This window comes from Bos taurus, chromosome 24 (assembly GCF_002263795.3).
Source record: "Bos taurus isolate L1 Dominette 01449 registration number 42190680 breed Hereford chromosome 24, ARS-UCD2.0, whole genome shotgun sequence".
Classification (NCBI taxonomy): domain Eukaryota; kingdom Metazoa; phylum Chordata; class Mammalia; order Artiodactyla; family Bovidae; genus Bos; species Bos taurus.
Window position 1 is genome coordinate 45,645,752 of NC_037351.1, and position 26,464 is coordinate 45,672,215.

General features: G+C 42.0%; 1 protein-coding gene across 4 annotated transcripts in view; it reads right to left on the reverse strand.

The window, feature by feature from the left end:
* EPG5 (ectopic P-granules 5 autophagy tethering factor) overlaps nt 1-26,464 on the reverse strand; it is a 132,037-nt gene that overhangs the window by 61,567 nt on the left and 44,006 nt on the right. For all 4 annotated transcript variants that reach the window (XR_009492740.1, XM_005224332.5, XM_003587790.6 and 1 more), the window contains exons 18-25: nt 19,504-19,648; nt 19,074-19,271; nt 18,583-18,693; nt 17,331-17,453; nt 16,276-16,442; nt 15,117-15,338; nt 13,185-13,308; nt 1,942-2,086 (exon numbers count right to left, since the gene is read on the reverse strand). Coding sequence is in view for 3 of the 4 variants with exons in the window: in XM_005224332.5 (XP_005224389.1) it covers nt 1,942-2,086; nt 13,185-13,308; nt 15,117-15,338; nt 16,276-16,442; nt 17,331-17,453; nt 18,583-18,693; nt 19,074-19,271; nt 19,504-19,648 (1,235 nt within the window). In the remaining variant the exon portion in view is untranslated. The remainder of the gene's footprint in view (nt 1-1,941; nt 2,087-13,184; nt 13,309-15,116; nt 15,339-16,275; nt 16,443-17,330; nt 17,454-18,582; nt 18,694-19,073; nt 19,272-19,503; nt 19,649-26,464) is intronic.

Genomic DNA, 26,464 nt, shown 5'->3' on the forward strand with positions numbered 1-26,464 from the left:
AAAGAAGTTGGTGTCACAAGTATACAATAAACTATGACATGCTACTGAAATTTTTCCTATAATCACAATCACAAGTTCAATCATTTGATATAATCATTACCTAATCTGCTCTCACCTGAGAAAAACCTGAAACTTACTGTTTACAAATCTAGGTCTTACTTTTATTTAGAACTGCAACCTGTTCTGATTGCCAGAAATAAAATAAGGTAAATGGTGAAGAGCAGGGTCTCTGAAGCCTGCTCTTCAAAGCCCCAGCTTTGTCACTTGGGCAAGTTACATAACTACTCTAACACCTCAGGCTCCTTGCCAGCTCAACGGAGATAACCCTCACAGGGTTGTTGGGAAGACTGAGTTAATGCATACAAAGACAGTGCTTAGAACAAATTAAGGGCTTGATAAATTACTAGCTTACCTTTGGAAAAACAATCAGCCTTTTAGGGCAGGGTTAAGGCAAAGTGAAAACACAACGGATGGGAGGGCATGAACAGACACATATTCAACAGCTTCCAGATCTATAAATATAACTCTTCCTCTCATTTAACAAACTTTCAGGACTAAAAATGAGAACTGATATGGCTGGGTTGAGGACAACTTTTATACTTTGCCCTATACCTTCCTAAACTGTTTAATTTTTCCCAGTGGGCTCATATAATTTTTATCATCCAAACCAAAAAAAAAGCCTCTTATTTCAGGAAAATGGAGGGAGAAAGATGTTGGAGAGAAAAATTTTAATCTTAGGTAAGATTGCTCTGCACCTTCATTTACAGATGAGTGAACTAAAAGCCAAGAGATGTATTTTTTTCTGATCACACAGCTGGTTAGTGGCAGAGTTGGATCAAGAAGTTATTTTTACCTTTCTCTCAATCACCTCAGTGTTCTATTACACTACATATTACAATATTTTGTTCAATAATTATATATATCCTACATTTAAAAAATATATTCAGTAATTTAAATGATTAAGTGACTCCAAATATTATTTTCTCCTTTTTTTTAATAAAGTATGTCGTCAACTTTGCAGGTTAAATGAGTTTTCGTGGCCTAGAATAGAAAACTAACAATTTATAAAACTGTTTCTCTAGAAAAATGCATTGTGAGAAACAGTTAATTTAGAAACTCTGGGAATATGATCCATCTGTATGGTTAAGAGTTTCAGATACACAGAAAAAGAGTTTATGAAAGAAAAAGACAGACTGCTCAATTTTAAAACTGTAAACCCCAAATAATTAAATTCTAGGTTGTACTTCAAATGTTCTAAGCTAACTGAAATGTCTTTTTAAAGCATCATGGAGAACACATATCAAAAACTACTTAATCACTTTCCTAATATCGATTTACAGGAAATACAGGAGACAAAAGAAAAAACAAATGTTAAATTATACCACAAAGGTATAATCAGCAAAATCTAGACTCTGGGGAAACTCCATGGACGGTAGCACGCCATGTGTCTCAGTTTGGGCCAATGAGATGTAACTGGAAAGTGTATGGGGAGCTTCTTGAAAGAGTCCTTAAAAGAGGGAGACTTCCCTGCCCGCTGAATGGAACGCAAAATGACAGCCTAAGCAGCCGTCTTGAACCACATGCGATGTCTGACGTTAGAACACTGAGACAGAAAGACAGAGGGAGCAGGGGTCCCTGAAGGCTTTCAGGTCATAAAGCTACTGCTCTGAACTGCTTGCCTCCAGACTTCTTTGACATAAACAAAACAAGCCCCTATCTTATTTGCGCCCTCACTGTTTTTGGAGTTTCTCTCATTCATAGCGTAACCTAACCCTAAGTAGTAGACAAGTTAACAATGAATTCCTAAAAAATAAATAGCAGTTCTCACTGAGGGATACACTATATGAATGTTAACACTTAATGGCTCTGATTCACACTCACTCATTCATTCACCCATTGCTTCACTCATTCAAACGGTCTGCACTCACTCATACAACTCACCCAACAAAGGATCAGTGAAGTCCAGCTGAACTGATGAACTGCAGGGTGCAGAATGGGACTCAAGCTTGGCCTGTGTCCACAGACCAACGGTTTCCTGAAACTCGTAATGGACGCGCTCCATGTTCAAATACTCCATCCACAGGTCCTAAAACGGAACCATAAGACTTTAACTTTCAGGGATGAATCATATATTCACATATAAAACTATATATTTAACTCTAAAGTGAATCCATAAGTTTCAACATGAGGTGGTCCATTCCAGGTTCTCCAAGCATTAGGATGAATCACATTTAAAATGGGCATTCTGGAGAATTCCCTGGCATGGCAGTCCAGTGGTGAGGACTTATGCTTTCACTGCTAAGGGCCTGGGTTCACTCCCCGGTCGAGGAACTAAGATGCCAGAAGCCAAGTAATGCAGTCAAATAAATAGATAAAATGGACACTCTAACAGTCTAAGGAATCTCAAAACTTTTTGATTATATACCACACTTAGAAAAAGTAATTTCAACAGCCCCGCTAAACATTTACTGTTGATAGAGGCTGACAATTAGAGAAGAATACTGAGAATTAACAATGGGTTAACTCTGCACTCAAAAGATTTCAGGACACCATGATCACTTACGTATTTTTCCTATTTCTCTGGCCCTACAATCTCAGCCTTGTTTCTCCATGTCTTAAATGTTCCTTTTCAGAATTCCATGCTGAGTTCTCTTCTTAATCCAAATACTCTATTACCATTACACCCACGTCTCCTACTGCCCCACTCCTGAACTACAGACAACTTTATATCCCGTCCCCACCAATTCCTGAATATGAGTTCTCCTTGAAGCCCCTCAGGCACTTTCTCTTCCAGTTTTGTAAAGAGCATCTTTAGCTGCCCAAGCTACATATTTGGAAGTCCGTGTATACCTTATCTACCCTACAAGTATATCAATCCTAACCAGAGAATCCTATTGATTCTACTAATGAATTGTTCTATATATTTTTAATTCATCCACTTATTTAACCACTCCAGCTATTTCAACATCTCTCCAAACAAAGACTTCCTGCTGAAAACTTTCTGCCACTCCACATCACCATGCTATCCTTTCAACTTGACAAACTCCCATTTGTCCTTTAGGGCTCAGTTCAAGGTCACACTCCAGTCTCAGTCTGAATCAGGTACCATTCCTCCACCTTTGCATATGAAACAGCACCCTGCACATTTCACTCCCACAGTCTTTATCACCAGATGTAATAATTATTTAGTCCCCCATTTGACAGTAAGAATCTTGAAGGCAGAGACTGCATCACTTTTCTTTTTATATTTTTGGTATAGGTGACTGACGCCTCAAAGGTATCCAATAGATACTCATGGAAGTAAGAGAAGGAAAGAAGAAAGAAGAGAGAGGAAGGAAAGAAAGAAAACAGAAGAAAGCCAGACACCTAGTGGAGATGAAATAGTACATACAATGTGGAAACAGCTAGGTTTAAAGACACAGTCTATCAAGTCTCTCAAGTCTTAGGGGATCCTAAATCCTATCCAAGGTTGGGGATCAAGGGCCAGTAGAGTTCAGTCCCTAGAAAAAATAAACTGGAACAGGAGAGATACATCTCTACACACACACACACACAAACATATACACGTAGAGCTACAGAAGCTCAGAAAAAAATCAGAAGTTTTGACCTAGGAAAGACAACAGACCTCTTTGTTTGAGAAAAGATTAGAACATGTGGAGACGAGAATTGACCACATCCAAAAGGGCAGCCAAAACTGACAGCTACAAGTCAGCCTCTTCAAGGGTGAGCGCCTCGCTTTCTCCATGCTATTAACTTTCTATATGCATGAGTCTTAACAAATCCTTACACTGAACTTTTTATGGGAGTAGAGATGACTGCTTAAAAGTGTTCAGATGCTGACAATTTAAAACAAGGAAGAATATAGTCAGAAAAAGGCTGTGTTTATGAGGCTGCAGACGGTCCAAGAATGAGCTTCAGTCCTTCACATGATGCCAGAGCAGGGCCGGATATTCAAAAGGGGATATCCCAGGGACTTCCCTAGTGCTGCAGTGGCTGAACTGCATTGGAAGAATCCACCTTCCAACGCAGGGGATACAGGTTCAATGCCTACGTGGGGAAGTAGGATTCCACATGCCATGGGCCAACTAAGTCTGAGCGCCACAACTACTAAGCCCACATGCTCTGGAGCACCCATGTCACAGCTAGAGAGAAGCTCATGAGCCACAAGGAAAGATCCAGCATGACGCAAGTGAGATTCTGTGTGCCGCAACTAAGACCCAACACAGCCAAAAATGAAACAAACAAAATATAAAGGAAAGAAAGATTGATGTCAAGCTTCTGACTTCTGGGCATCTCTCTGCCATCTTTTTGGGGCACCTGTGCCATTTGGTTTTTGATTTCTGGGCATCTCTTTGCAGTTTGCTCTATTTAAAATGTGACTGCCAGCTGGTGAGGTTTTGGTTTGGCTTGGTTACTTTAGTTTGAGCATGCAGACATCTGGTACTAACTGCTGGAGCTAAAATGGACAGCATTTCCTCTAAGGTTCCACCCTGGGTGGGAGCTCCTTGGGAGATTTTAAATGACTGGTCGACCTATATCTATGATCCAATGACAAAGAAATATGGCCTAAAAACAGGTCTCTCACAGTTTGATCTTCATTACCACAGGATGAGAAAATGGAGTAGGGTTCCCACATGTCCAGGACTTTCTCCTATAATCCAAAAGCCTGGACTGATCAAAATAAGACCCCATCTCCTCAGAGGGACAATCCCTGATGACACATTTTATCAGCCAATGTGTGACCCCATAGACGGCAGCCCACCAGGCTCCCCCGTCCCTGGGATTCTCCAGGCAAGAACACTGGAGTGGGTTGCCATTTCCTTCTCTAACGCATGAAAGTGAAGTCACTCAGTCGTGTCAGACACCTAGCGACCCCATGGACTGCAGCCTATCAGGGCAAATTTGACCACTACCTGGTCTAAATTTTAGGTATGACCACAGACAAAGAAAAGTGACTTTTTGACCGTGTGCCCACAATATCCTTTAGACTTTGGACACAACTGGTTAAAATTTGTTTTCCAATTGCAAAATTTGCTATTTCTGCATGTGCAATTAGAGAAAGCTAGTTTGTTAAAGTACTTTCCCCCCACCCCCAGAATTCTGACCCTGAAGGAGTAAGTCCTACTAGGAGAACATGAGTTTCTTTCTCTTCCCTGTGCCTTGAGACCATGGCTCTCAGGGACACTTACCTAGACCACCTCTAATTCCTGAAACTGAATTTAAAAAAAAAAAAAAAAGAATCCTTTAAAATTTTTTCTTACTCCAACTGTCATTTATAAACTAGTGAGTTTTCTATTGTGATACCTGATTCATGACTAAGTTTAGAAAACAAAGCTATGAGATCTCTCATTGTGTCTGTGTGAATATATGTACGTCTCAGATGTGTTTTTGTCTTTGGATATTGTTGCTGAGGTTAATTTGTAAATTAACTGGATATTTAATTGGCTTAAAGAAAAGCAGATACTTAAAAATCAAACAATTCTAAGCACAAGAGAAATTTAAATGGATTTCAGATTCATGTAAACTGGGAAATATTAAATTAATATTAAATTAAGTTAGTATTAATTAAATCAGTATTAAATTAGTACTTGGTATTGTTTGTTGATACATATGTGTCACTATTTACAGTGACCAACTGAGACCTCCTTGGTAAATAGCAGGGCTCACATAGGATAATACCAGGAAGCCCTTCCCTATTGCCTCAGGCCCTGCCTGCAGCAGACTGTTGGTTGGGATTTTCCCTTTTGGACTAGCCTTGTTACACAGAGCTCTGCTCCATCCTGCAGCCTCCCCAACCCCAGGGTGTTTTTACAAAACTGGGAGAGCTCCAACTGTGGCCCCAGGAAAAGGAATTGGTATTTCTCTCCCCTGTGCTCTGGCCTCAGGAGAGAAAAAAAATAAGTAGGGAATGGGGGAAAAAAACCTTTTAAAATCATGCAGAAAAACTGAGATTTATGTAAAAGCTAACCTGTAAATGAACTATATTTAACTTACTTGAAAGTAAATGCTTACAAATTAAATCTAAATACACAGAAAACTGGCCAAGATAAATTTTAGAACCCATGATCCAAGAAATACTCAGTACTGAATTGAGTGAGTGAAGTTGCTCAGTCGTGTCCAACTCTGTGATCCCGTGGACTGTAGCCTACCAGGCTCCTCCATCCAAGGGACTCTCCAGGCAAGAATACTGGAGTGGGTTGCCATTTCCTTCTCCAGGGGATCTTTCCCACCCAGGGATCGAACTCCGGTCTCCCGCACTGTAGGCAGACGCTTTACCCTCTGAGCCACCATTAGTATCTGCTATTGGAGGTGGCTCAAGCTTGCTGGTTTGATTAATATGATTAATATAGACATTTAGAGCTATAGACATTAGCTTTGTTTGTAGTAATGCTTCCTAAGGCCCACTTGACTTCACACTTCAGGATGTCTGGCTCTAGGTGAGTGATCACCCCCTCATGGTTATCCGGGACATTAAGACCTTTTTTGTATAGTTCTCGTGTGTATCCTTGCCACCTCTTAATATCTTCTGCTTCTGTTAGGTCCATACCATTTCTGTCCTTTATTGTGCCCATCTTTGCAAGAAATGTTTCCTTGGTATCTCTAATTTTCTTGAAAGATCTCTATAGTCTTTCCCATTCTATTGTTTTCCTCTATTTCTTTGCATTGATCACTGAGGAAGGCTTTCTTATCGCTCCTTGCTCTTCTCTGGAACTCTGCATTCAGATGAGTATATCTTTTCTTTTCTCCTTTGCCTTTACTTTCTCTTCTTTTCTCATTTTGCCTCTTTGCATGTCTTTTTCTTGGGGATGGTCTTGATCACTGCCTCCTGAACAATGTTCCAAACCTCCATCCACAGTTCATCAGGCACTCTATCTATCAGCTCTAATCCCTAGAATCTGTTTGTCACTTCCACTGCATAATCATAAGGAATTTGATTTAGGTCATACCCAAATGGTCTAGAGGTTTTCTCTACTTTCTTCAATTTAACTCTGAATTTGGCAATAAGGTCATGATCTGAGCCACAGTCAACTCCAGGTCTTGTTTTTGCTGACTGTGTAGAGCTTCTCCATCTTTGGATGCAAAGAATGTAATCAAACAGATTTCGGTGTTGACCATCTGGTGATGTCCATGTGTAGAGTTGTCTCTTGTGTTGTTGGCAGAGGGTGTTTGCTATGACCAGTGCATTCTCTTAGCAAAACTTTGTTAGCCTTTGTTAGGTTATGTTGTAGGGAAGAGCCAATTCTGACTTCAAGATGTATCTATTTCTTTGACTTTAACCTTTGTTTTTATAACCACACACAATGACCTGCCTCAGAGAACCCTGCCCCTCTACCTGAGGAGATTAACACACACACACATATGACTGGCCATTCCAGGAGATATGTGCAAGATAATGGTCTTCACGTCCTCAACTCCTCTCCCACTCTGTCCTATAAAAGAACCAGGCACCCGGACCCTGACAAGATGGTTATTTTGAGACATTAGTCTGCTATCTTCTTCATCTGCTGGCTTTCTGAATAAAGTTGTATTTCTTGCCTCAACATCTCTCTCAGATTCACTGGCCTGTCGTGTGGCAAGCAGAATGAGCTTGGACTCAGTAACAGTTATACTTTTTATGATTTCTATCTGAAAAATTACTAATTTGAATCAGTTTTCCAGCTGTAAGGAGAAATTTCCCTTCAAACTAAATATGACTTACAGCAATTTGGTAAATTATACCTTTATAAGCAGAATTAAAACATTTATCTTTTCTCTGTATCTGCTCTCTCCAGAGACTGGAGACTCTTTGGTTCCCAGCAGCTTTATCAGATAAATTAGGAAGGCTACTGCACTAACAGGTACAGAAATTTCAAGGTATTTTGGGGATCTTGAAAAGGGAGGAATTCACCTAGATCTGGCTGGCAAAATCTGTGGTAAATCCTTGGCATGACTTTCTTAGCCCTGAGATACCTTTTAAGAGGTCAGTCTGAGACTCCTTATAAAAATTTTAACAAGACAAAATGTCTACATGATCAGTTACATAAATCACCAGATCAAGTTTTTGAGACCAGACATATTTTGCAAATTAATTAGTCTTAATTTAATTATATTTGGTAGAAATGAGGGTAATTTTGGAAAGAAAAAGATGCTTCAATGAATGGTAAATTGCAGTTTGTTAACAGAGGTATGTAAGACTCACCTCCCAGACAGTTTCTTGCTATTATGTTATATTAATGTAAAGTTTAATTGAATTATTAAAGGATACTCTAAGTTTGTATCTGAAGCTTACCTCAGTAATCTATCTCTGGATGAACATCAGATGTCCCACAACCTACAATCAGGGGATTATGCATACTGAAAAATACATAATTTAAAGGATAATTTCCAACTTGTATGGAAGGACCCTTACTAACCACTCTTAACTAGCTCATGCACAGTGAATCTGAAGGGAACTGACTCCTGGATTAATTTCCACTCACAAAAGGCCCCTGCAATGCACTGGCCTAAAGAGAGGACAGCTGACCTCAAAATCACCCTTAAAATATTCCTCAGAGGAGAAACTACACTCACACCAGGGTGAGAAGAAGACAACATCAGAAGTAGACAGCTTTCCTAAGATCTCCAATCTGACTTGTACAATCATTTGTAATGTTTTCCTGACTTCTTGGACTTTTGCATGTGAATCAAATGTTTTTCTATCATAGCCATGATAGGCATGATGCTATGCTAGTTTCTAAAATCAATTCAATTGTTGGGTTTGTGGCCAATGACCTGTGTCTAGTACTCTCAGGCTACCTAGATGGATTCTCTACTCCAAGGCTCTAACTGGTTGACTCTTGAAATTTATTAAAAAGAAAAAAAAAAAAGATTATAGTCATGTACAGGCCACTACTGTTATTACCAGACTGGATCCTCTCACCTGGCCTATTAGTAACACCTCCTCTGACCTGGCCATAAACCCAGGGTCAGAGAATTTTCATTACTCAAGCTCAACAGAACAGGCAGAATTTCAGCCAAGGAACTAAACCTCTCACAGTTAAGGGATGGATTTAGTTAACACCAAACTATGGTGGTTTAAATTTAAAGGCTCCTCTATGTTGGAAACAATCAAGTCATGTTAAGGATAATCAGCCTAGCAACAGAAGAAACTGGGCTGGGTGTCTTACGGACAATGCCAACATAAAATTTCCCTTAAAGAAAAGGACTGGTACAGAATAGACTAAGTCAAACAACCTAGGATATATGGGGCTACATCTAATTGAAGTTCTTGACTTAAAATTCTTGCTTATGACCTTATTAATTTAGCTATATTGTTTATATATAGATGTATATAGACCGTTTTACAAAATTGTTTCTTATACTACCAAATATGACTTAGCCTCTGATAAAATGATGCATAATTCCATATGGGCTTCCCAGGTGGCTCTCATGGTAAAGAACCCATCTGCTAATTCAGGAGACATAAGAGAAACAGGTTTGATCCCTGGGTTGAGAAGATCCCCTGGAAGAGGGCATGACAACCCACTTCAATATTCTTGCCTGGAGAATCCCATGGACAGAGGAACCTGGTGGGTTACAGTCCACAGGGTTGCAAAGAATCAGATATGACTGAGGCGATATAGCACACACATATATGAGATCAATGATTGTAATAGTTGAACTCTAGATATGGGAAAAAGCAATAAAAGGGGATATTTTCCTGGATCATGGGGGTTAGTGGTCTAGAGACTTCTTGGATACTGTTTTATGGCCTAGTCCAGCACACTGAGTGGCCAAATCTCCACCAGACTTGGGAATATCATTCCCAGCAGCATGGGACAAAATGGTCATGAAATGCCCTCACAACATGGTCAAATTTATGACTTGAAGGGGTTCTGCCAATTGAAAACTGCCATCTGCCTCTTCAAGGATTAAGTCAATGCCATGGCAGCCACTGACCTTTAACACCCCCTGAAAGGAATTCAGAGTGGAGATCAGAAATGAGGTACTCTGTGCTCTGAGAAGAACTGGCAGAATAGGCCTTTAGATACTTAGATGTCTTCAGAAGAGTTTATGAAACCAAATTCTTGCATTTTCCCATATCCAGAAAAGCAGTAAATTCATTAACAGTGATAGCTACTTTAACACTGAGGAGGGAAACGCATTTGAAAGTTAAAATGGAGTAAATATGGCAAAACTAGCTGACCACTGTGGATGTGATTTCAGAGGCATTTATCCCTGTATTGTTGCAAACTTGAAATTTCTGAGCTATGTCAGATTCTACCAGGATCTAATAATTCCCCCCCCACCACCCTTCCACAAGATTTTGGCTAAGATTTGAGAGGGTCACATCTGGATCAAGGTTGAATAGAGGCCTTTCCGACCACAGTGTTCGAAAAAGCAACATCAGAGATGACAAAAACCTTATGGACATTATTAAGAAATCTTTTGCCAAGCTATGCTGGAAAACTCATCTAAAATGAGACAGGATCTTGCAAATTGCTCTCTGTATACTGGTGATCCCTAGAACCAGGATAGGATGGAGCCATTATGAAATTACATACAGGAGACCACTCTTAGCTCCTAAGAATAAAAAGAGAAATGTTTCTAACACAGCAGGTAAAATTAAACAGTATGTTCAACAGACTGGACAACTGTTAACAACTATGCATACATTTGTGTTCCACAGGTCTCCCCTTGCCTGGAAACTCCCTTACATCCCTTCAAAGCAGGAGACCTGGTACTGCTGAAAGTGTGAAAAAGAGCAATGCCATGGTAGGGATTCTATGCTCCTCTGGATCAAGGAGTATCAGAGAAAATGGAGAATTGATGCCAAGCAGAGCCCTGTGGGTCTCCCGGGCATGGACGCCTTTTTGTCCCCCATTTCTTAAAAGAATCCAGTCACCATGACCTTCTTGAGTTCCAAAGGACAGAAGAGTTATTAATCAGAGGAGGAGCAGCCAGAAAGCCACCTGGAATAAGATTAAAGGGACCAGCGAAGCTGATCAAGATTAGGAAACTGGACTACCTAAGACCTTTGTTGTTCAGTCACTAAGTCATGTCTCACTTTTTGCAATCCCATGGACTGCAGGACTCCAGGCTTCCTTGTCCTTCATTATCTTCCAAAGTTTGCTCAAATTCATGTTTATTGAGTTGGTGATGCTATCCAACCATCTCATTCTCTGTCTCTCCCTTCTCCTCCTGCCCTCAATCTTTCCCAATGAGCCGGCTCTTCACATCAGGTGGCCACAGTATTGGAGCTTCAGCTTCAGCATCAGTCCTTCCAATAAATATTCAGGGTTGATTTCCTTTAGGATTGACTGATTTCATATCCTTGCTGTCCAAGGGACTCTCAAGTCTTGTCTAGCACCACAATTCAAAAACATCACTTCTTTGGCATACATGACTACTGGAAAAACCAGAGCTCTGTCTATACTGACTTCTGTCAGCAAAGTGGCATCTCTGCTTTTTAATACGCTGTCTAGGTTTAATACGCTGTCTAGGTTTGTCCAGCATTCTTGCCTGGAGAATCCCAGGGACAGGGGAGCCCGGTGGGCTGCCGTCTCCGGGGTCACACAGTGTCGGACATGACTGAAGTGACTTAGCAGCAGCAGCAGGTTTGTTACAGCTTTTCTTCGAAGGAGCAAGCATCTTTTAATTTCATGGCTGCAGTCACCGTCCACAGTGATTTTGGAGTCCAGGAAAATAAAATCTGTCACTGTTTCTACTTTTTCCCCATCTATTTGCCATGAAGCGATGGGACTGGATGCCATGATCTTAGTTTTTTGAATCTTGAGTTTTAAGACAGCTTTTTTACTCTCCTCTTTCACCCTTATCAGGGGACTCTTTAGTATCTAAGGTTTAATATCTGAAGTTGTTGATATTTCTCCCAGGAATCTTGACTCCAGCTTGTGATTCACCCAGCCCAGCATTTCACATGATGTACTCTGTATATAAGTTAAATTAGCAGGGTGACAATATACAGCCTTGATGCACTCCTTTCCCAATTTTGAACCAGTCCATTGTTCCATGTCTGCTTCTAACTGTTGCTTCTTGACCTGCATACAAGTTTCTCTTTCCATCTCTATAAGAATTTTCCACAGTTTGCTGTAATCCACACAAAGGCTTTAGCATAGTCAATGAAGAAATAGATGTTTTTCTGGACTCCTTTGCTTTCTCCATGATCCAATGAATGTCAGCAATCTGATCTCTGCCTTTTCTGAATCCAGCTTGTACATCTGGAATTTCTGAGTTCACGTACTGTTTAAGTCTAGCTTGAAGGATTTTGAACATCACTTTGCTAGCATGTGAAATGAGTGCAACTGTATGGTAGTTTGAACATTCTTTGGCATTTCCCTTCTTTGGGATTGGAATGAAAACTAATCTTTTCCATCCCTGTGACATTGCTGGGTTTTCCAAGTTTGCTGACGCATTGAGTGCAGCACATTAACAGCATCATCTAAGACCTTGCATACACTCTATCTTGTCAGCAATCCTGCCCTTTTGAAACTGCGGAAGAGAAATCCAAGACTGTTACTGCCTTCATCCTTATCATATACCCCTGCCTGACTATAGAACCTCTCCTTACTCACCAGACAGGAGGGCATAGTTCTTGAGGCAATAACCTACTGTGTTCCCCCTTTGCCTGGCAAAGTAATAAAGCCACTCTTTCTTTCTCCTCCATAACTCTGTCTCTGTATTTCTGTTTGGCATTGGTGCACAGAGAGCCGAGATTCTGGCAACAAATTGCCTTCAAAAAAATCATTTACAGACTTTCACTTAGGTACAGAGGATAGGAGCCTGCCTGCCAATGCAGGAGACATGGGTTAGATCCCGAGTTCAAGAAGATTCCACATACTGTGGAGCAACTAAGCTCAAGAGCTGCAGAGACGCAACCACTGCAGCCCATGAACCTAGATCCCATGCTCCACAAGGGTAGCCACTGCAATGAGAAGCCTGTACGCCACAGCTAGAGAGTAGCCCCTGCTCACCACAACTGGAAAAAGACTGCAAGGAGAAACAGAGACCCAGCGCAACCAAAAATTAACAAATAAGTGAATAAATTTTTTAAAAGACTCATTTACATACTGAGAAAACCACCAAAAAAAATGACCATCCCAATGAGCCCATTTCCATATCAATAAGTGGTTTTACCATTAAGTTATAAAAGTGACCAATTCAAATTACAAATAGATATGCTAAAAAAGACACTGCTATAGTGTCACCTGCTGATTCTGCATCACTTTTGCTAGCCGGTGAATGTCATAGTGCTTTGGCAGAGAAGGGATATAGGTATCTCCTTTCTGAAAATTTTCATCTTCTAGCCATAATATATACACATTGAAGAGCCTAAAAGAAAAAAAATAATAATCATCATATAAAATACAAAAAGATGTGAAAGCAAATTAAGTCTCTTACATCTCTAGGAACACCAGCACTAAAAGATAAAAGTTTAGAAGCACATAACACAGAAAATGTTTCCATTCCCAAGAAGGCCAGCAAGGGAGAAAGACAGGTCACAAATCATTTAAATATGATGCAATAATAATTGCTAATACAAAAAGTATGAAGAAAGGGCTCTGTGAACTCTATTACAAAAGAGGGTTAAATATAGTACACAGAAAAAATAACCGGAGAAGGTGACTTTAACACAGATCAAGGATCTGAATTTGGAGTTTTTCTCTCCTAGGCAATCCAGTCACAGTGAGTGTTGGTGCTTGGAAAAGTGTAAATCACATTCAAATAAACACATTTGCCATCTTTCAGAGAAAACATTAAAAGCCATTTTAAAACATATGCTTCGGAAGACTCTGCCAGCTTTAGGCTAAATGACAATTTCCTGCCTCAAGGAATCACAAATAGAGCCCACAGCATGTTTGCATCCTGTTCCCATGAAGAAAGAAGAAAAGAGCTAAAAACAGGAAAAAGAAAAAAAAATTCTCAATTTTCCAGTAAATTTTTTTTTTAATGATGCTTCCTTTGTTTTTATTTTTTGGTTTTATAAGGAACACAGTCCATTTAGCTCAGACCACTGGTATTTTAAGCAGCTGTTTGCAGCAACAGATACCAGAGTTGTCTACAGCACACATATTACACACCAAGTACCAGGTGGAGACCAGAAGGTAGTGCAGCTGCGCTTTACGCAACAAAGTGGAAAAATACCACCTTCACCCCGACAGCAGCCTCTAGGAAGAGACGCAGGGACACAGCTTTGAGGTTCTTAAAGGGGAAAGGCTGGGACAGAGCTCTCATTCAGCTTCTGCCTGGGCTATATACCTACTTCACAACATGCCAGCAGGCAAAAGGGGACATTAAAGACTTTCTTAGCTGATCTAAATGTTCAAAGATAAAGCCTTCCCACTGGTTAAACCCAGCAAAAAGAAATTTTCTTTCAAGCGCGAAAGAGACAGGGAGAAGTTATTCTAGAGGCAGAGAGAAGCCCTAAGGCTTTGAGGTCAATCAAGCCTAAAATCTGAAAACTGGGCTGAAACTCTGAGTTTCCTCACTGAGACTTTTGTATTCATTTTGCATTGAGGTCATTATTAAGAGTTATTTTTATTAAGTCATATTTATAAGATTAATATCTGGTTTGCATCAAGCTTACAAATGAAAGGTAGAAGAACAGTGTGAAGGGGACAGACTCACCTCTGAGTTCTTAACCCTTTACAGTGTGTGCAAACACTGAGTCTATTTTTCAGAAGCAGTTTTGGAAGATTATGAATCTACTGCACCCCAGGTCGATCCCAGAATCCCCTAGAGGGTCTATGAACCCCATTTAAAGGACTCTGCCTGGGGCATTTATTTCTTTTAGAGAACTATCCTAGCAGACTACACTAGTAGTTAACTTGCTATGATCACTTGTTTCGGTTTGCTTCTGTTACTAAATAAAGAAAGAAAAGAGGTCACCAGCCCTCCAGTTTAGACGTGTTCACTCAGACTCCAGGCACTTCACAGAGGTACACCCAAATTGCTGATTCACTTCTCATAAGAAATACGAGAGAGAAACATTACAAGATACAAACCTATAGTCAAAACCACCTTCTGTAGTCAGTCTAACAGGTTAAGAGCAGTTGTAACACAAATCAACAATCCAGCACAAGTATCCAAGTACCTGTGCTACAAACAACAACACAAATGGTTAAACAGCCATGCCTCACCTCACAAGCTCTGTGTGCAGTTCTGGTGAAGTCAGGTAAGCAAGGGCGCCAGCCCGGCTCTCTGGCGGCCCTTCACTGCCCTCTGCTGGAACGCGGAGGGCCTTGCTTGCAGCGTGGTGGAAGTCGGCCACCTCTGTCAGGCGCCTCTTCATTTCTTTCAACAAACTGATATGTGCAGGGCTTTGAAAAAACCTCCTTCCAATACAACCATCTATAGGTAACCTTAAAAAATGCAAGCAAAGAGCACACTAGGATCAACACAAGATGCTCTATGTGACACATTACAGTCCATTAACAACCTATTTTATTAATACATATCATTTTTACCTCAATGGTTATAATGAGGCTCCACCAATACAATGCATACAAAAGCAGTTTTTAAAAGAATGAAATCCTATGCAAATTCAAGATACTGTCACCACTTAGAGGTACAAAAGTGATTAAAGACAGAACCTCTTCTTGAACTTGCAATCAGTTGAAAACAGAAGTGATGAAGAATCACCATCTGTATGTTTCAAAGAGGGTGAGTTAAGGGAATGCGAGTGAAGCAGAAACACTGAGCTGGAGCCAGACAGCAATGGTCACCCCAGGCAAGTCCTGGCCTTTGTCCATACCTGCATTACTGTGGGGGCATGAGTGGTAAAGAACCTGCCTCCCAATGCAGGAGATGCAAGAGCCATGGATTTGATCCCTGGGTCGGGAAGATCCCCTGGAGAAGGGCATGGCAACTTACTCCAGTGTTCCTGTCTGGAGAATCCTATGGACAGAGGAGCCTGGGAGGGTACAGTCCATGGGGTCGCAAAGAGTTGGGCACAACTGAAGCGACTTAACACACACACACTAGCAACACAGGTCCCTTCGAACAAGCCCCACCATGGCCACACAAGCGGCCTCAGTGTGGGACTCCAGAGGCTCTCTGATAAACTCCGCACAGTTTCAGGTGTTGTCTTCACCAAACTGGGTATGGGGGTGATGAAGCGAGAGCTGCCCCAAGATACCCTGAACTCAGAAAAGGTCCAGTCTAACAGATGTGAAACAGGAAAGGAGGGAGGCTCTGAGCCAGGGAATGACTCTCATTCCCATGTCACAGTGTGAGAACACAGAGCAGCAGAGCAGGGCAAAGGCAGGAACCGATTCCCTACCACACTGGATACCATACCCATACTGCGGTCCTGGGCGGTGGAGATACAGGAGGAAGAACTTCTGCCAAATGAGTGGCAGAAGAGGATGGTCAGAAGGCGTGAGGAGAGCCTGCTGGGCCCAGCGATAGATCAGCAGCCTCTGGAGGGACGGGACGATGGGGAGCTTCAGCTGAGCCTGGGCTTTCTACAAAAGAGACGGGCTTTGAGCAACCATGTAATGATCACATCTGCAAACGGTCTGCTCTTCCTAAGTGACTCAAATAAAATGCTAACCATTGTGTTTTCGATTCGATACGGAAAAAAAAAAAAGTCATATAAACCTTACTTTTCCAACCCTCTAGCTAACACTTAAACATTCCCAGTAATAAGACACGTGGGGCAGCCTTTTTTCTGTTAAAATTTCACAAACCCCAGAACTGGACTGAGTCCTAAGCATCACTGAGTCTAATCTCATTTCCATGCCTTTCCATTCCTTTCTATGTAAAACACTATAGTGCGAGAATAATATGAAAGCTAAAGTAAATTTTACAAACTTTATCAACGTCTTGAAAACTTAGATTTTAAATGGATGTTCAAGAATGAGAAATACCTTGACAGGCTCTGAAATCCAAAAGCACAGTCTACACTACAGGACCCTAAAATAGAAGGTCTTTAATTCTAAAGACTCATTCCAGTTTTTCTCACACTTAAGCGAGCCTAAGGATCAGCTAGGGAGTTTCTAAAAATAAATTCCTTGTCCCACTCCAGATTCAGAATGTCAGAAGTTGGGGTCCAGGAATCAGATTCTTAACAAGCTCTCTAGGGGATTCTGATGCTCTAAAACAAAGGCAATCCCATTCATACATGCAGTGGACACAGCCTCAAATTATAAAAGTTGTGACTCTTGATGTTACATAAACCTCAGGAAGGAAATATACACTTCAATTCACCATGTTGAGCATTAAATAGTTATTGTGCTTCCCAAACATTCCCAACAAAAGAAAACACAGAAGTCCAAAAGCTACAGGTGAACCCATGAGCATCAAAGCGTGAACCACCTTCTACCCCTCAAATGCAGAACTGTTATTTGCACCTTCAGAGCTTGGTCGGGGGTAAATGCAGAGTTTATAACCAATTCCCCTTCAACAACTCTTCGGAGTTGGGAGTCCTCTTCAAAGATGGATTCCATGTTCAGGACTGTCCATGCAAACCAGACCTGCAAGGATACCAGGCAAACATGAGGGGAACGAGCTCCAGTTCAGACAGGAACACACACCCCAATACTCCACAGACTAACACCTTTGCTATCACAGATTTCAATCAACACATTTATAGTTTCTAGAATTAACAGTCTACACTACAGGACCCTAAAATAGAAGGTCTTTAATTCTATTTCTACTTGTACAACAGATATAAATTTATATAAAATAGGCTATTGAAAAACATTAAATTCCTTTGGAAAAGCTATTTTAGTTATTGCCCTTAAGATGTTTTCCATTCACCAGGGGAGACAAGACTAATATGTAAGTAACCAAAATGTAAAGTGACAAGTGTGAGTGTTGAATCAGAGGTCAAGCGCTATGGGAAACTAGAGAAGGGAGGTGGGATCAGAGAAGATAAATGTATCAGACAAGGAGGCAGAGAGGAAGGCATGTCTGATAAGACAATCAGCTCAGCAAAAGATGGAAATGCCAGAGATATATGCAGATAGCAACATGGAGTTTGCCTCAGCTGGATCCCAAGAGGTATGAGGAAGAGCAGGAGTAAGACTGTGACAGGAAGTTGAAGAATGCTCCTACTGAGTTAAGTGATAAAACAAAGACAGAATCGGACACACAGAGTCCAAGAGGTGGTAATAATGATAAAAACAATGTGGTGAATTAAATGATGATAACAATAAAAACAACCAACACCTAGTAACAACATGACATCATTTGACTGTTGAGGACTCTGAGGACAAACAGTAAGCCAGTTTCCAAGGCACAGGGCTAGCAAATGGCACAACCGAGGCTGAGTCCCGGGCAGTCTGGCTCCAGCATCTTAACCCTTCTGTCCTGCTGCTGGGCAAGCTCTGCAGTCAGGCAGCTGGAGTTTTGATAACAAGCTATCTGATCCTAAGCCAGCCACTTGACTCTGATAAACCTCAGTTAATGCCCCTGTGAAACAGGAATAGCAACAGAACAACCTCAACAGAGGGCTACTGTGAGGATTAAATGAAAAGCATTCTTATGTGTAGTAAGTGCTGAATAGATGTTAGATATTTTAGGCTATTAGTAATGTAGGTAAGGATAATAACAATACTAGAGTATACAGAGATAACAAGTGATCCACAGCAGGTTTCCTACCTGAGTGGGCGTGGCCAAGCCCTCCACAAAGGAAGGAGTGATGTTGCCTGCCAGGATCCAGCTCACCAAAGAGGAGAGCAGACTCCGGTCACAGTGGTAGCCCAAGGCATTCTACACCAGGGAGAGCATATGGAGCAAAGAGAGGCGGCTTTTAAAAAACAGAACCAACGAGCTTTTCAAGAGTACAGCAATTATCTTATGCCAGTGGACAATTCAGGTAAGATACAGAGTTCAGTAATTAGTCTACCAGCAGTGATAATCCCACATCATAGGCAAATGTAATGAATGAGCAGGGCTCCTCCTAGGGTGTCCTTCTTTGGCTTTATAAGGATCCATGCTAGCAGACCATAGTTTCTGGATAAGACACCATTAAGGCAGGGCTTTAAAAAGGCAGTGGGCACAGAGCAGCACTGAGAAGGATACATGTGGGGAGCCTCCTTAGAAGGTTACTTTCTAGCTGATGACAAAGATAAATTCCACAACAGCTTTACCTTATGTTGCTGGTAGAGCAATTTCTGCACACAGTCTTCTTGCCTCAACTGAAAAGCTGTTTTACACAAATGGTCCATGAGGAAGAGGATGGGTTGTTCCCGGTACCAAAGATGTTGGCTTATGAGAGCCTGAACCCAGAACTCCAATACAGCTACCGGGCCCACCTCATTGGGCTGAGTGCTTACAGAAATGTGGGCCTATGGAGAAAGGACTCAGGTGATGACAAAAATAATAACCAGCCTCCCACCCTTAAAACACAAATACAATAACATCTAGCTCCACTACAAAACCCAGATCTGCTGCCTTCCTTGGCCAAAAGCACTGTGCCAAGGGTTCTGAAATGACCGAAACACACAGACGTGCTAGCACCAGGGGCATCTGATTAGGAAGGCAAGCGAGGGTACATTTAGGGGCTGGTGGGACCCTGACCTGAATCATGCTGTTGAGAAGCTTCACATTGTCCCCGTGGCTGGCCCCTGTCAGGTGCTGCGCCACCTTGTGGGTGACCTGCTGCGTGACACCCTGGGGGACACCGCTGTCCAAGTGCAGGAACAGGAGGAGGTGCGACAGAAACCTGCGGAGCACACAGGGCAACTGGTTACCTCCGGTTCGGAAGCCAACAGAATCTCCAGTGGCTAACTACTGATGAGAAACCGGAAAACACTGACATGGTCCCATCTTTAGACTAAAGCTCTATTCAGGGATTCTGATAAAAACCTTCAGGAATTTCAGAAGAATCAAGTTTTCCAGTTTGACATGGGTTAAATCTACCCACCTATAAGCGTGCAGTGAACAGGTCTAGGACACATAAACCTATGCAAGTTAAAGAGCATTAGAGGGAAAACACCCAAAGCACCACTCCATCCCCCTTCCCACTCCCACTGACAAAAGCAGAGATGTCTGCAGAATCACCCTGCAATCTTTCACTGGGTGTCAATTTCACACAAGGTGGCGTATCAGCCACTGGGCAGCGGGGGTGGGGGATGTATGTGTGTGCAGGTATCATAATTCAGTTACAGACCCGTTTCCTGGGTGCGCCAGGCTGCATCCTCACCTAGGGCCTTTGCCTCTGCTGGGTTTTCTATCTGAAACACTTCCCCCACACCTTACCTGACAAAGTCCTACGCGGCCCTCACCTCTCATCTGCAATGTCCCCTCCTCAGAGGAGACTTCCTGACCCCCTCCCTGCACCTAAAACATGTCTGACCCATTAACCTCTCCCACAGCACCACTGTTTCCCTTCATGGCTCTTAGAACTGGGAACTGCACCCTGAGGATGTGATAACTTCCTGTGTGTCTGCAATGCCCGGCCTGCGTGCAGATGGTGGCAGTGCAGAGGTTACTGCTGAGTGAGGGAGCGTCCCACTTCACAGCTGGCACGATGCAGGCCAAACTCCACTCGAGTGGAAAAGAAAAGCTGTGACAGGCCCGGCACAATGCAGCCCTGTAAGAGTTTGGAGAGCAGAGCTCGTGTGAGCATTCGAGGGCAGAGATACAGAGGTGTGAGCACTGGAAACGGAGCCTAGGATTCACCTTCACTCAAAACTCAGCATTGGGAGGGAGGGCGGCAGAATAGACCATTCAATCTAATTTTAAACTCCCCAAATCACAAAAACCTAAAGGCAATTTATTAAAATTTTTCCAAGCAGGCATCAAACCTCCAGCGTATCACTTAATCCTTACACTCAGCCTGTTTGAGAAAGAATATTATCTCATCAAACAAATAAAGAATGGAGGCTCTGACAGTGAAGGAACTCACCTGTCCACATGAGAGTGATGGGGTGAGGATACGCCTCGCACACGAGCACCCTGAAAGCCACGTGCTAACCAGAACACGAGTGGCCTCAGACCTGCCCAGCGCCTAGAATGCTGGTTTCACAAAAAACAGGTCCCAAGTTCCTAATGCATTCTTTCTAAGGCAGAATATCTGGGGGAGGAGCTGGGACTCCATACTTAATAAGCTCTCGGTTGAGTCTCATCCCCCCAAGTCTGTGACACGCTGTTGAAATGACACCCAATGGGAAAACTGTAGTGTCCCCCTCGTGCCTCTGGACACACCGCCTGCCCCTGCCATCAGGCCTCCTCATCGGGCCTCACCTCCGCCTTCCTCACTCTTCCAAAGGCCCCAGCCAGATGGCCTCCTCCCAGCTCCCTCCTGCCGTGCTCCTCCCCAGCCTGGCCTTGTCCAGCCCCTCCTATCATCGGATACTGAAAAGGCCAGGTTCTCTCCACTGGCCTACAGGCGCTCCAAAGCTCAATTAGAAACCCACCTCTTCCACAAAGTCGTATCTGTGGGCCACCTGTTGTTTCTGTTCGCCAAGTAGCCTGTCTCACTTCTAGTAACACCACCTCTCGTCAGGGGAACTGTCCTTGCTCCACACCAGAGTTGTGGGAGGGAGGGACTTTCAATACAGGATCCCTGTACACCATCCTCCCAGGACTGGGCAAACCCACGGACACAGCAACAGGCACAGGGAGAGCAAATGAGTCAGACCAATCGGGAATTGTTATAAGGAATAATGATAAAGAAAAACATTTGCCTTTGCCTAGTTCTCTCTGTGGCCATGTAGTTTCACTCCCCTAGAGAAAGTACACCTGCAAGAGAAGGCCTGAAAGAGACAGAAGCAGGGCCAAGGGACCTGGGAGGGCAGACACACACAGAGAAGCACTAACCCGCCGCCTCTCAGCTTTGCAACTACTGCCATGTCGGGACGGCTAGTTACCGGGAAGGGCTCTCCTGTGCACTGTGGAATGTTTAATACCACCTCTGGCCTCTATCCACCAGGTATCGGTAGCAGCTTCCCTCAATCGTCCCCTAAATCCCCTTCTCCCAACCACCTGCCCTACCTGCTCCAGTCCCAACCAGGCTGTGACAACAAAAATGATCTCTTGTTGTTTAGTCACTAAGCTGTGTCCGCTCCTTGCAATCCCATGGACTGTAGCCCTCCAGGCTCCCCCAACCATGGGATTTCCCAGGCAAGAATATTGGAATGGGTTTCCTCCTCCAGGGGATCTTCCCAACCCAGGGATGGAAGGCACAGCTCCTGCACTGCAGGCAGATTCTTTACCGCTGAGCCACACTCATCTCTAGACAACATCAAGTGTCCCCTGAGGGTCAAAACTCCACAAGTTGAGAACCACCACTTTAGAATGAATGACCTGATGTTATCATGAGCCTTGTTTCCTAATCACAGGAGCCAATACAGTCCTTCCTGGAAACGGGTACGTACTGGATTCTCACCATGTGCAACTAAGAATCTTAATTCATACTCATCCTTAATTCTTTTCCTCCCTAATCAGCTATTTTTTACCATGATTCCATATACTTTTGCCATATATAGACTAGCCTTAAACCCACAGGGGTATGGGTATTAATGCTCCCATGCACTTAAAAATTGACGTATAACTTTTGACTGCCCCCAAAACTTAACTATTAATAGCTTACTGCTGACCAGAAGCCTTACCAACAACATAAACAGTCAATTAACACTTATTTTATGCTGTATGTATTATATACTATATTCTTATCATAAAGTAAGTTAAAGAAAATGTTATGAAAATCATAAGGAAGAGAAAATACATTTACACTGATACTGTAAGCTTACATCATCTGTTTACAAGGCGAACCATCTGTCAGCACCTACATCAATACTGCCTTATATGCTATAAAATCCTGTAGATGCTACACCTATTAACACCAAACAAAAATGAAAAGACAGTGTGAAAATTCACATTGACTTAACAGGTATAATAACAATTCATGCATTAATAATAAAGAAGCAGCAATATGACTGTTCTATGGTAGCCTAGTATAATCAATATGACAGTTTCAAAATTATCTAGCCTGTATACTAATGAATGATTTGTTATAAAAAATTTAATCACAGAGTATGACAGTCATATTCATAATACAGTACTGTAAACATTACATTAAGAACCACTTATCTGTGATAACAGGTAGATACACCATTTCTCCAATTATGAGAGAGAAGCATAATGTACAGTAGTGTAATTCTTTGAAAGCAAAGGTATACAACAGTAAGAAAACTAACACATTACTAATCTTATATTAAATGTCACTCACCTCATGCCTATGCAAGGAGAGGTTATTCATTTTAACACTAGTCTTGCACGGCGCATACTACATGATGAATACTTAGCTGATGAGGATGATGAATGAAAACGTCTCATACAGTTCCTGCCATACAGTTGTCAGATTTTCACACAAAGACACACACATGCCCAACAGGTAAGTTTATCAGTGTAGAGTATTACGACTATTTACTGTTCGTTAAGTGGAAGTGGATCATCATAAAAGTCTTTATCTTCATTATCGTCACACTGAGCAGGCTGAGGAGGAGGAAAAGGAGGGGTCGGTCTTGCTGTCTCAGGGGTGGCAGAGGCGGAGGAAGTAGAGGAGGTGGAAGGGGAAGAGGAGAGGCAGGCACACTCAGCGTAACTTTAGAGAAATACACTAAAATTTCTGACTTCTTTGCTTTTTCATTTCTTCCAAAATATTTCTATATAGTATCAGTCCTCCTTCCCCATTTGCTTTAATTCAGAGCCTGATTCATAGAAGGGTTCGTGTGTAAGAGGTCATGATCAGTCTTCAGAGATCGGAACCTTCTGCCAAACTGTCCACTGTTAACTGTTTTCTGGCACTGCTTCTTCCTCATCATCCGGTACTGGCTCAGAAGCACCCATGTCAGTCAAGTCATCTTCTGTTAACTCCTCTGGAATGGTGTCTATTAGCTCTTGAATTTCTGCAAGATCCATTTCTTGAAACCCTTCCCCCACCCCCAGCCCCACCTTCTTTGCCATATCCACAATCCCTTTCATGATTTCCTTGACTGTCTCTGTCATAAATCATGAAGTCATGCACAACCTCTGAACACACTTTTCTCCAACAGGAATTTATTGTTTGGGGCTGATGGCTTTCAGGGTTTTTTTCCTTTCTTTTTTAATGTTTGTTTATTTGGCTGCGCTAGGTTATCAGTTGAGGCATGTGGGATCTTTAGCTGTAACATGTGAACTCTTAGTTGCAGCATGTGGGATCTGTTTCCCTGAATAGGAATCGAACCTGGGCCCCCTGCATTGGGAGCACAAAGTCTTAGCCAGTGAAACATCAAGGAAGTTCCTTTTCATGCTTGTTTCTATAACAACAATGGCATCTTAAATGGCATAATCCTTCCAGATTTTCATGATTTTCTTTCTACTAGGGTTCTCTTCCATAGCGTTGACAACTATTTCCATAAAGTACTATGTATAATGAGCCTTAAAGGTCCTTATGACCTCCTAATATACAAACTGAATTAGAGATGGTATGTTTGAGGGCAAACAGATCACTACTATGCCTTCAGTGTTGAACTCATGAGGTTCTGTATGTTCAGCATCAAAAAAAGTTCAAAAAGGAGTCCTTTACTGTCAAGGCAGACAAAGTTTGAAGGAACTAATCAAGAAAAAGGGTTCTCTCTACCCAGGCCTTCTTGTACAACCAAAAGACTGGGAGCTAGTGTTTATCTTTTCCCTTCAAGGCTCGGGGGTCAACAGGTTTACAGATAAGGGCAGTCTTGACGGTAATCCCACTTGCATTTACACAAAACAGCAGAATTACCATATCCCTTCCTGCCTTCAATCCTGATGCCTGTTTCCCTTCCTTCCTTGCTAACAAATGTCCTTTGTAGCATTTTTTTTCCAGAATAGGGCATTTCATCTGCATTAAAAACCTGTTCAGGCAGAGATCCTTTCTCCTCAATGATATTTGTAATGGCATCTGCTGCCTCAGTCGACAGAAGCTGCTTCTCCTGTTATCTTGACGTTTTAAAGCCAAACTACTTTCTAAAATTATCAAACCATCTTCTGCTGGAACTGAATTCTCCAGCTTTAGCGGCTTCACCTTCCTTTTGCTTTAAGTTGTCATATAACAACTTTGACTTTTCCCTAATCACATTAGGACCTATATGTATGTCTTTCTTAGAGCCATCCTGTGCTCCAATAAAAGCTGTACTTTCAATGAGATAAAAAGGCGTTTCACAAAAAGTGCAATGTTTCAGCACCTGCTGGTAGAGCTGCAGTGACAGCTTCATGAATTTCCTTTTCTTTCTTTTTACAATGGTCCCTACACCCGATTCATTTATCTTGAAATGACAGGCAATGCAGCTGCAGACCTCAATCCATGGTACATATCAAGCAATTCAACTTTTTCTTGTAATGTCATGACTTTTCTCTGCTTCTTGGGAGCACTTTCAAAATCATTAGAGGTCCCCTGGTGTTATTTAAGGCTTACAAATACTGCACTAAACACAATGAAAACGATTCGAGAACTGGTCACTTTTTACTGTGATGCACCATTTACTGGAGAAACAACTGCTCACTTGGGAGATGATCAGCGTCACACTGCGTGTCAGGTGGATACTCACTTGAGCGCACCCTGAGAGCAACAGGCGCGTGCGTGCATGCTCAGTCATGCCTAACTCTTTGCGACCCCATGGACTGTAGCCCTCTAGGCTCTTCTGTCCATGGGATTTTTCCAGGCAAGAATACTAAGGTGGGTTGCCATTTCCTCCTCCAGGGAATCTTCCCCACCCAGGGATTGAACCCACATCTCCTGTGTCTTCTGCGTTGCAGATGGATTCTTTACCTCAAAGCCATCTGGAAGTCCAACAGGAGCTGGCTACAAAATTATTACAGCAGTACAGAATGTACTAGTTAATTTATGCAGCTATAAATTAATACTGTATCTTTAGGTTTGTTTCTACTTCTGTCAACTGTGAATGGCATCATGTATGATCTCTGCTTGTCTGTTTAACTGTTGATAAGTTTTAACTTTTTATAATGGATTTATGTTTATGTTATGGTAGGAGATGATAAACTAGTATCCAGATATATTTTACTCATTCATGCATACTTTTTTCAACATTTGTAGGCTACATAGTTCATCTGTGAATTTTTTCAAATTGTCACAAATCTCCAAAAAGTTTTCCAGTACATTTATTGAAAAATATCCTACACAGTTCAATTCTGTGTGATTCAAGGGTCCACTGTAATGCGAATGCAACCTGTACACCCTGCCATGGCCTTGCCAGTATTTTGTTTCATAACTTTGTGATTACCTCAAAAGTCTTATTTTCTCACAAGATTATGAATGTCTCATGTGATGGGCACCTTTCTTTGTATCTTCTCTGTTTGTAATACTGCCCCATACACACTGCAATTAAAGGCAATATGTTTTGTTACTGTTACAATAGCAAAGTCATTTGCTGCTCAAGGTCAGAAGCACTATTCCCAGTCTCAGGGAAACAGCCACCCTTTTCAATACTATAAGCTATCAAGCAATCCAGAATGAAATGACAAAAGGAAGTATCTTTCATAACAGTAAAACTGGGATCAT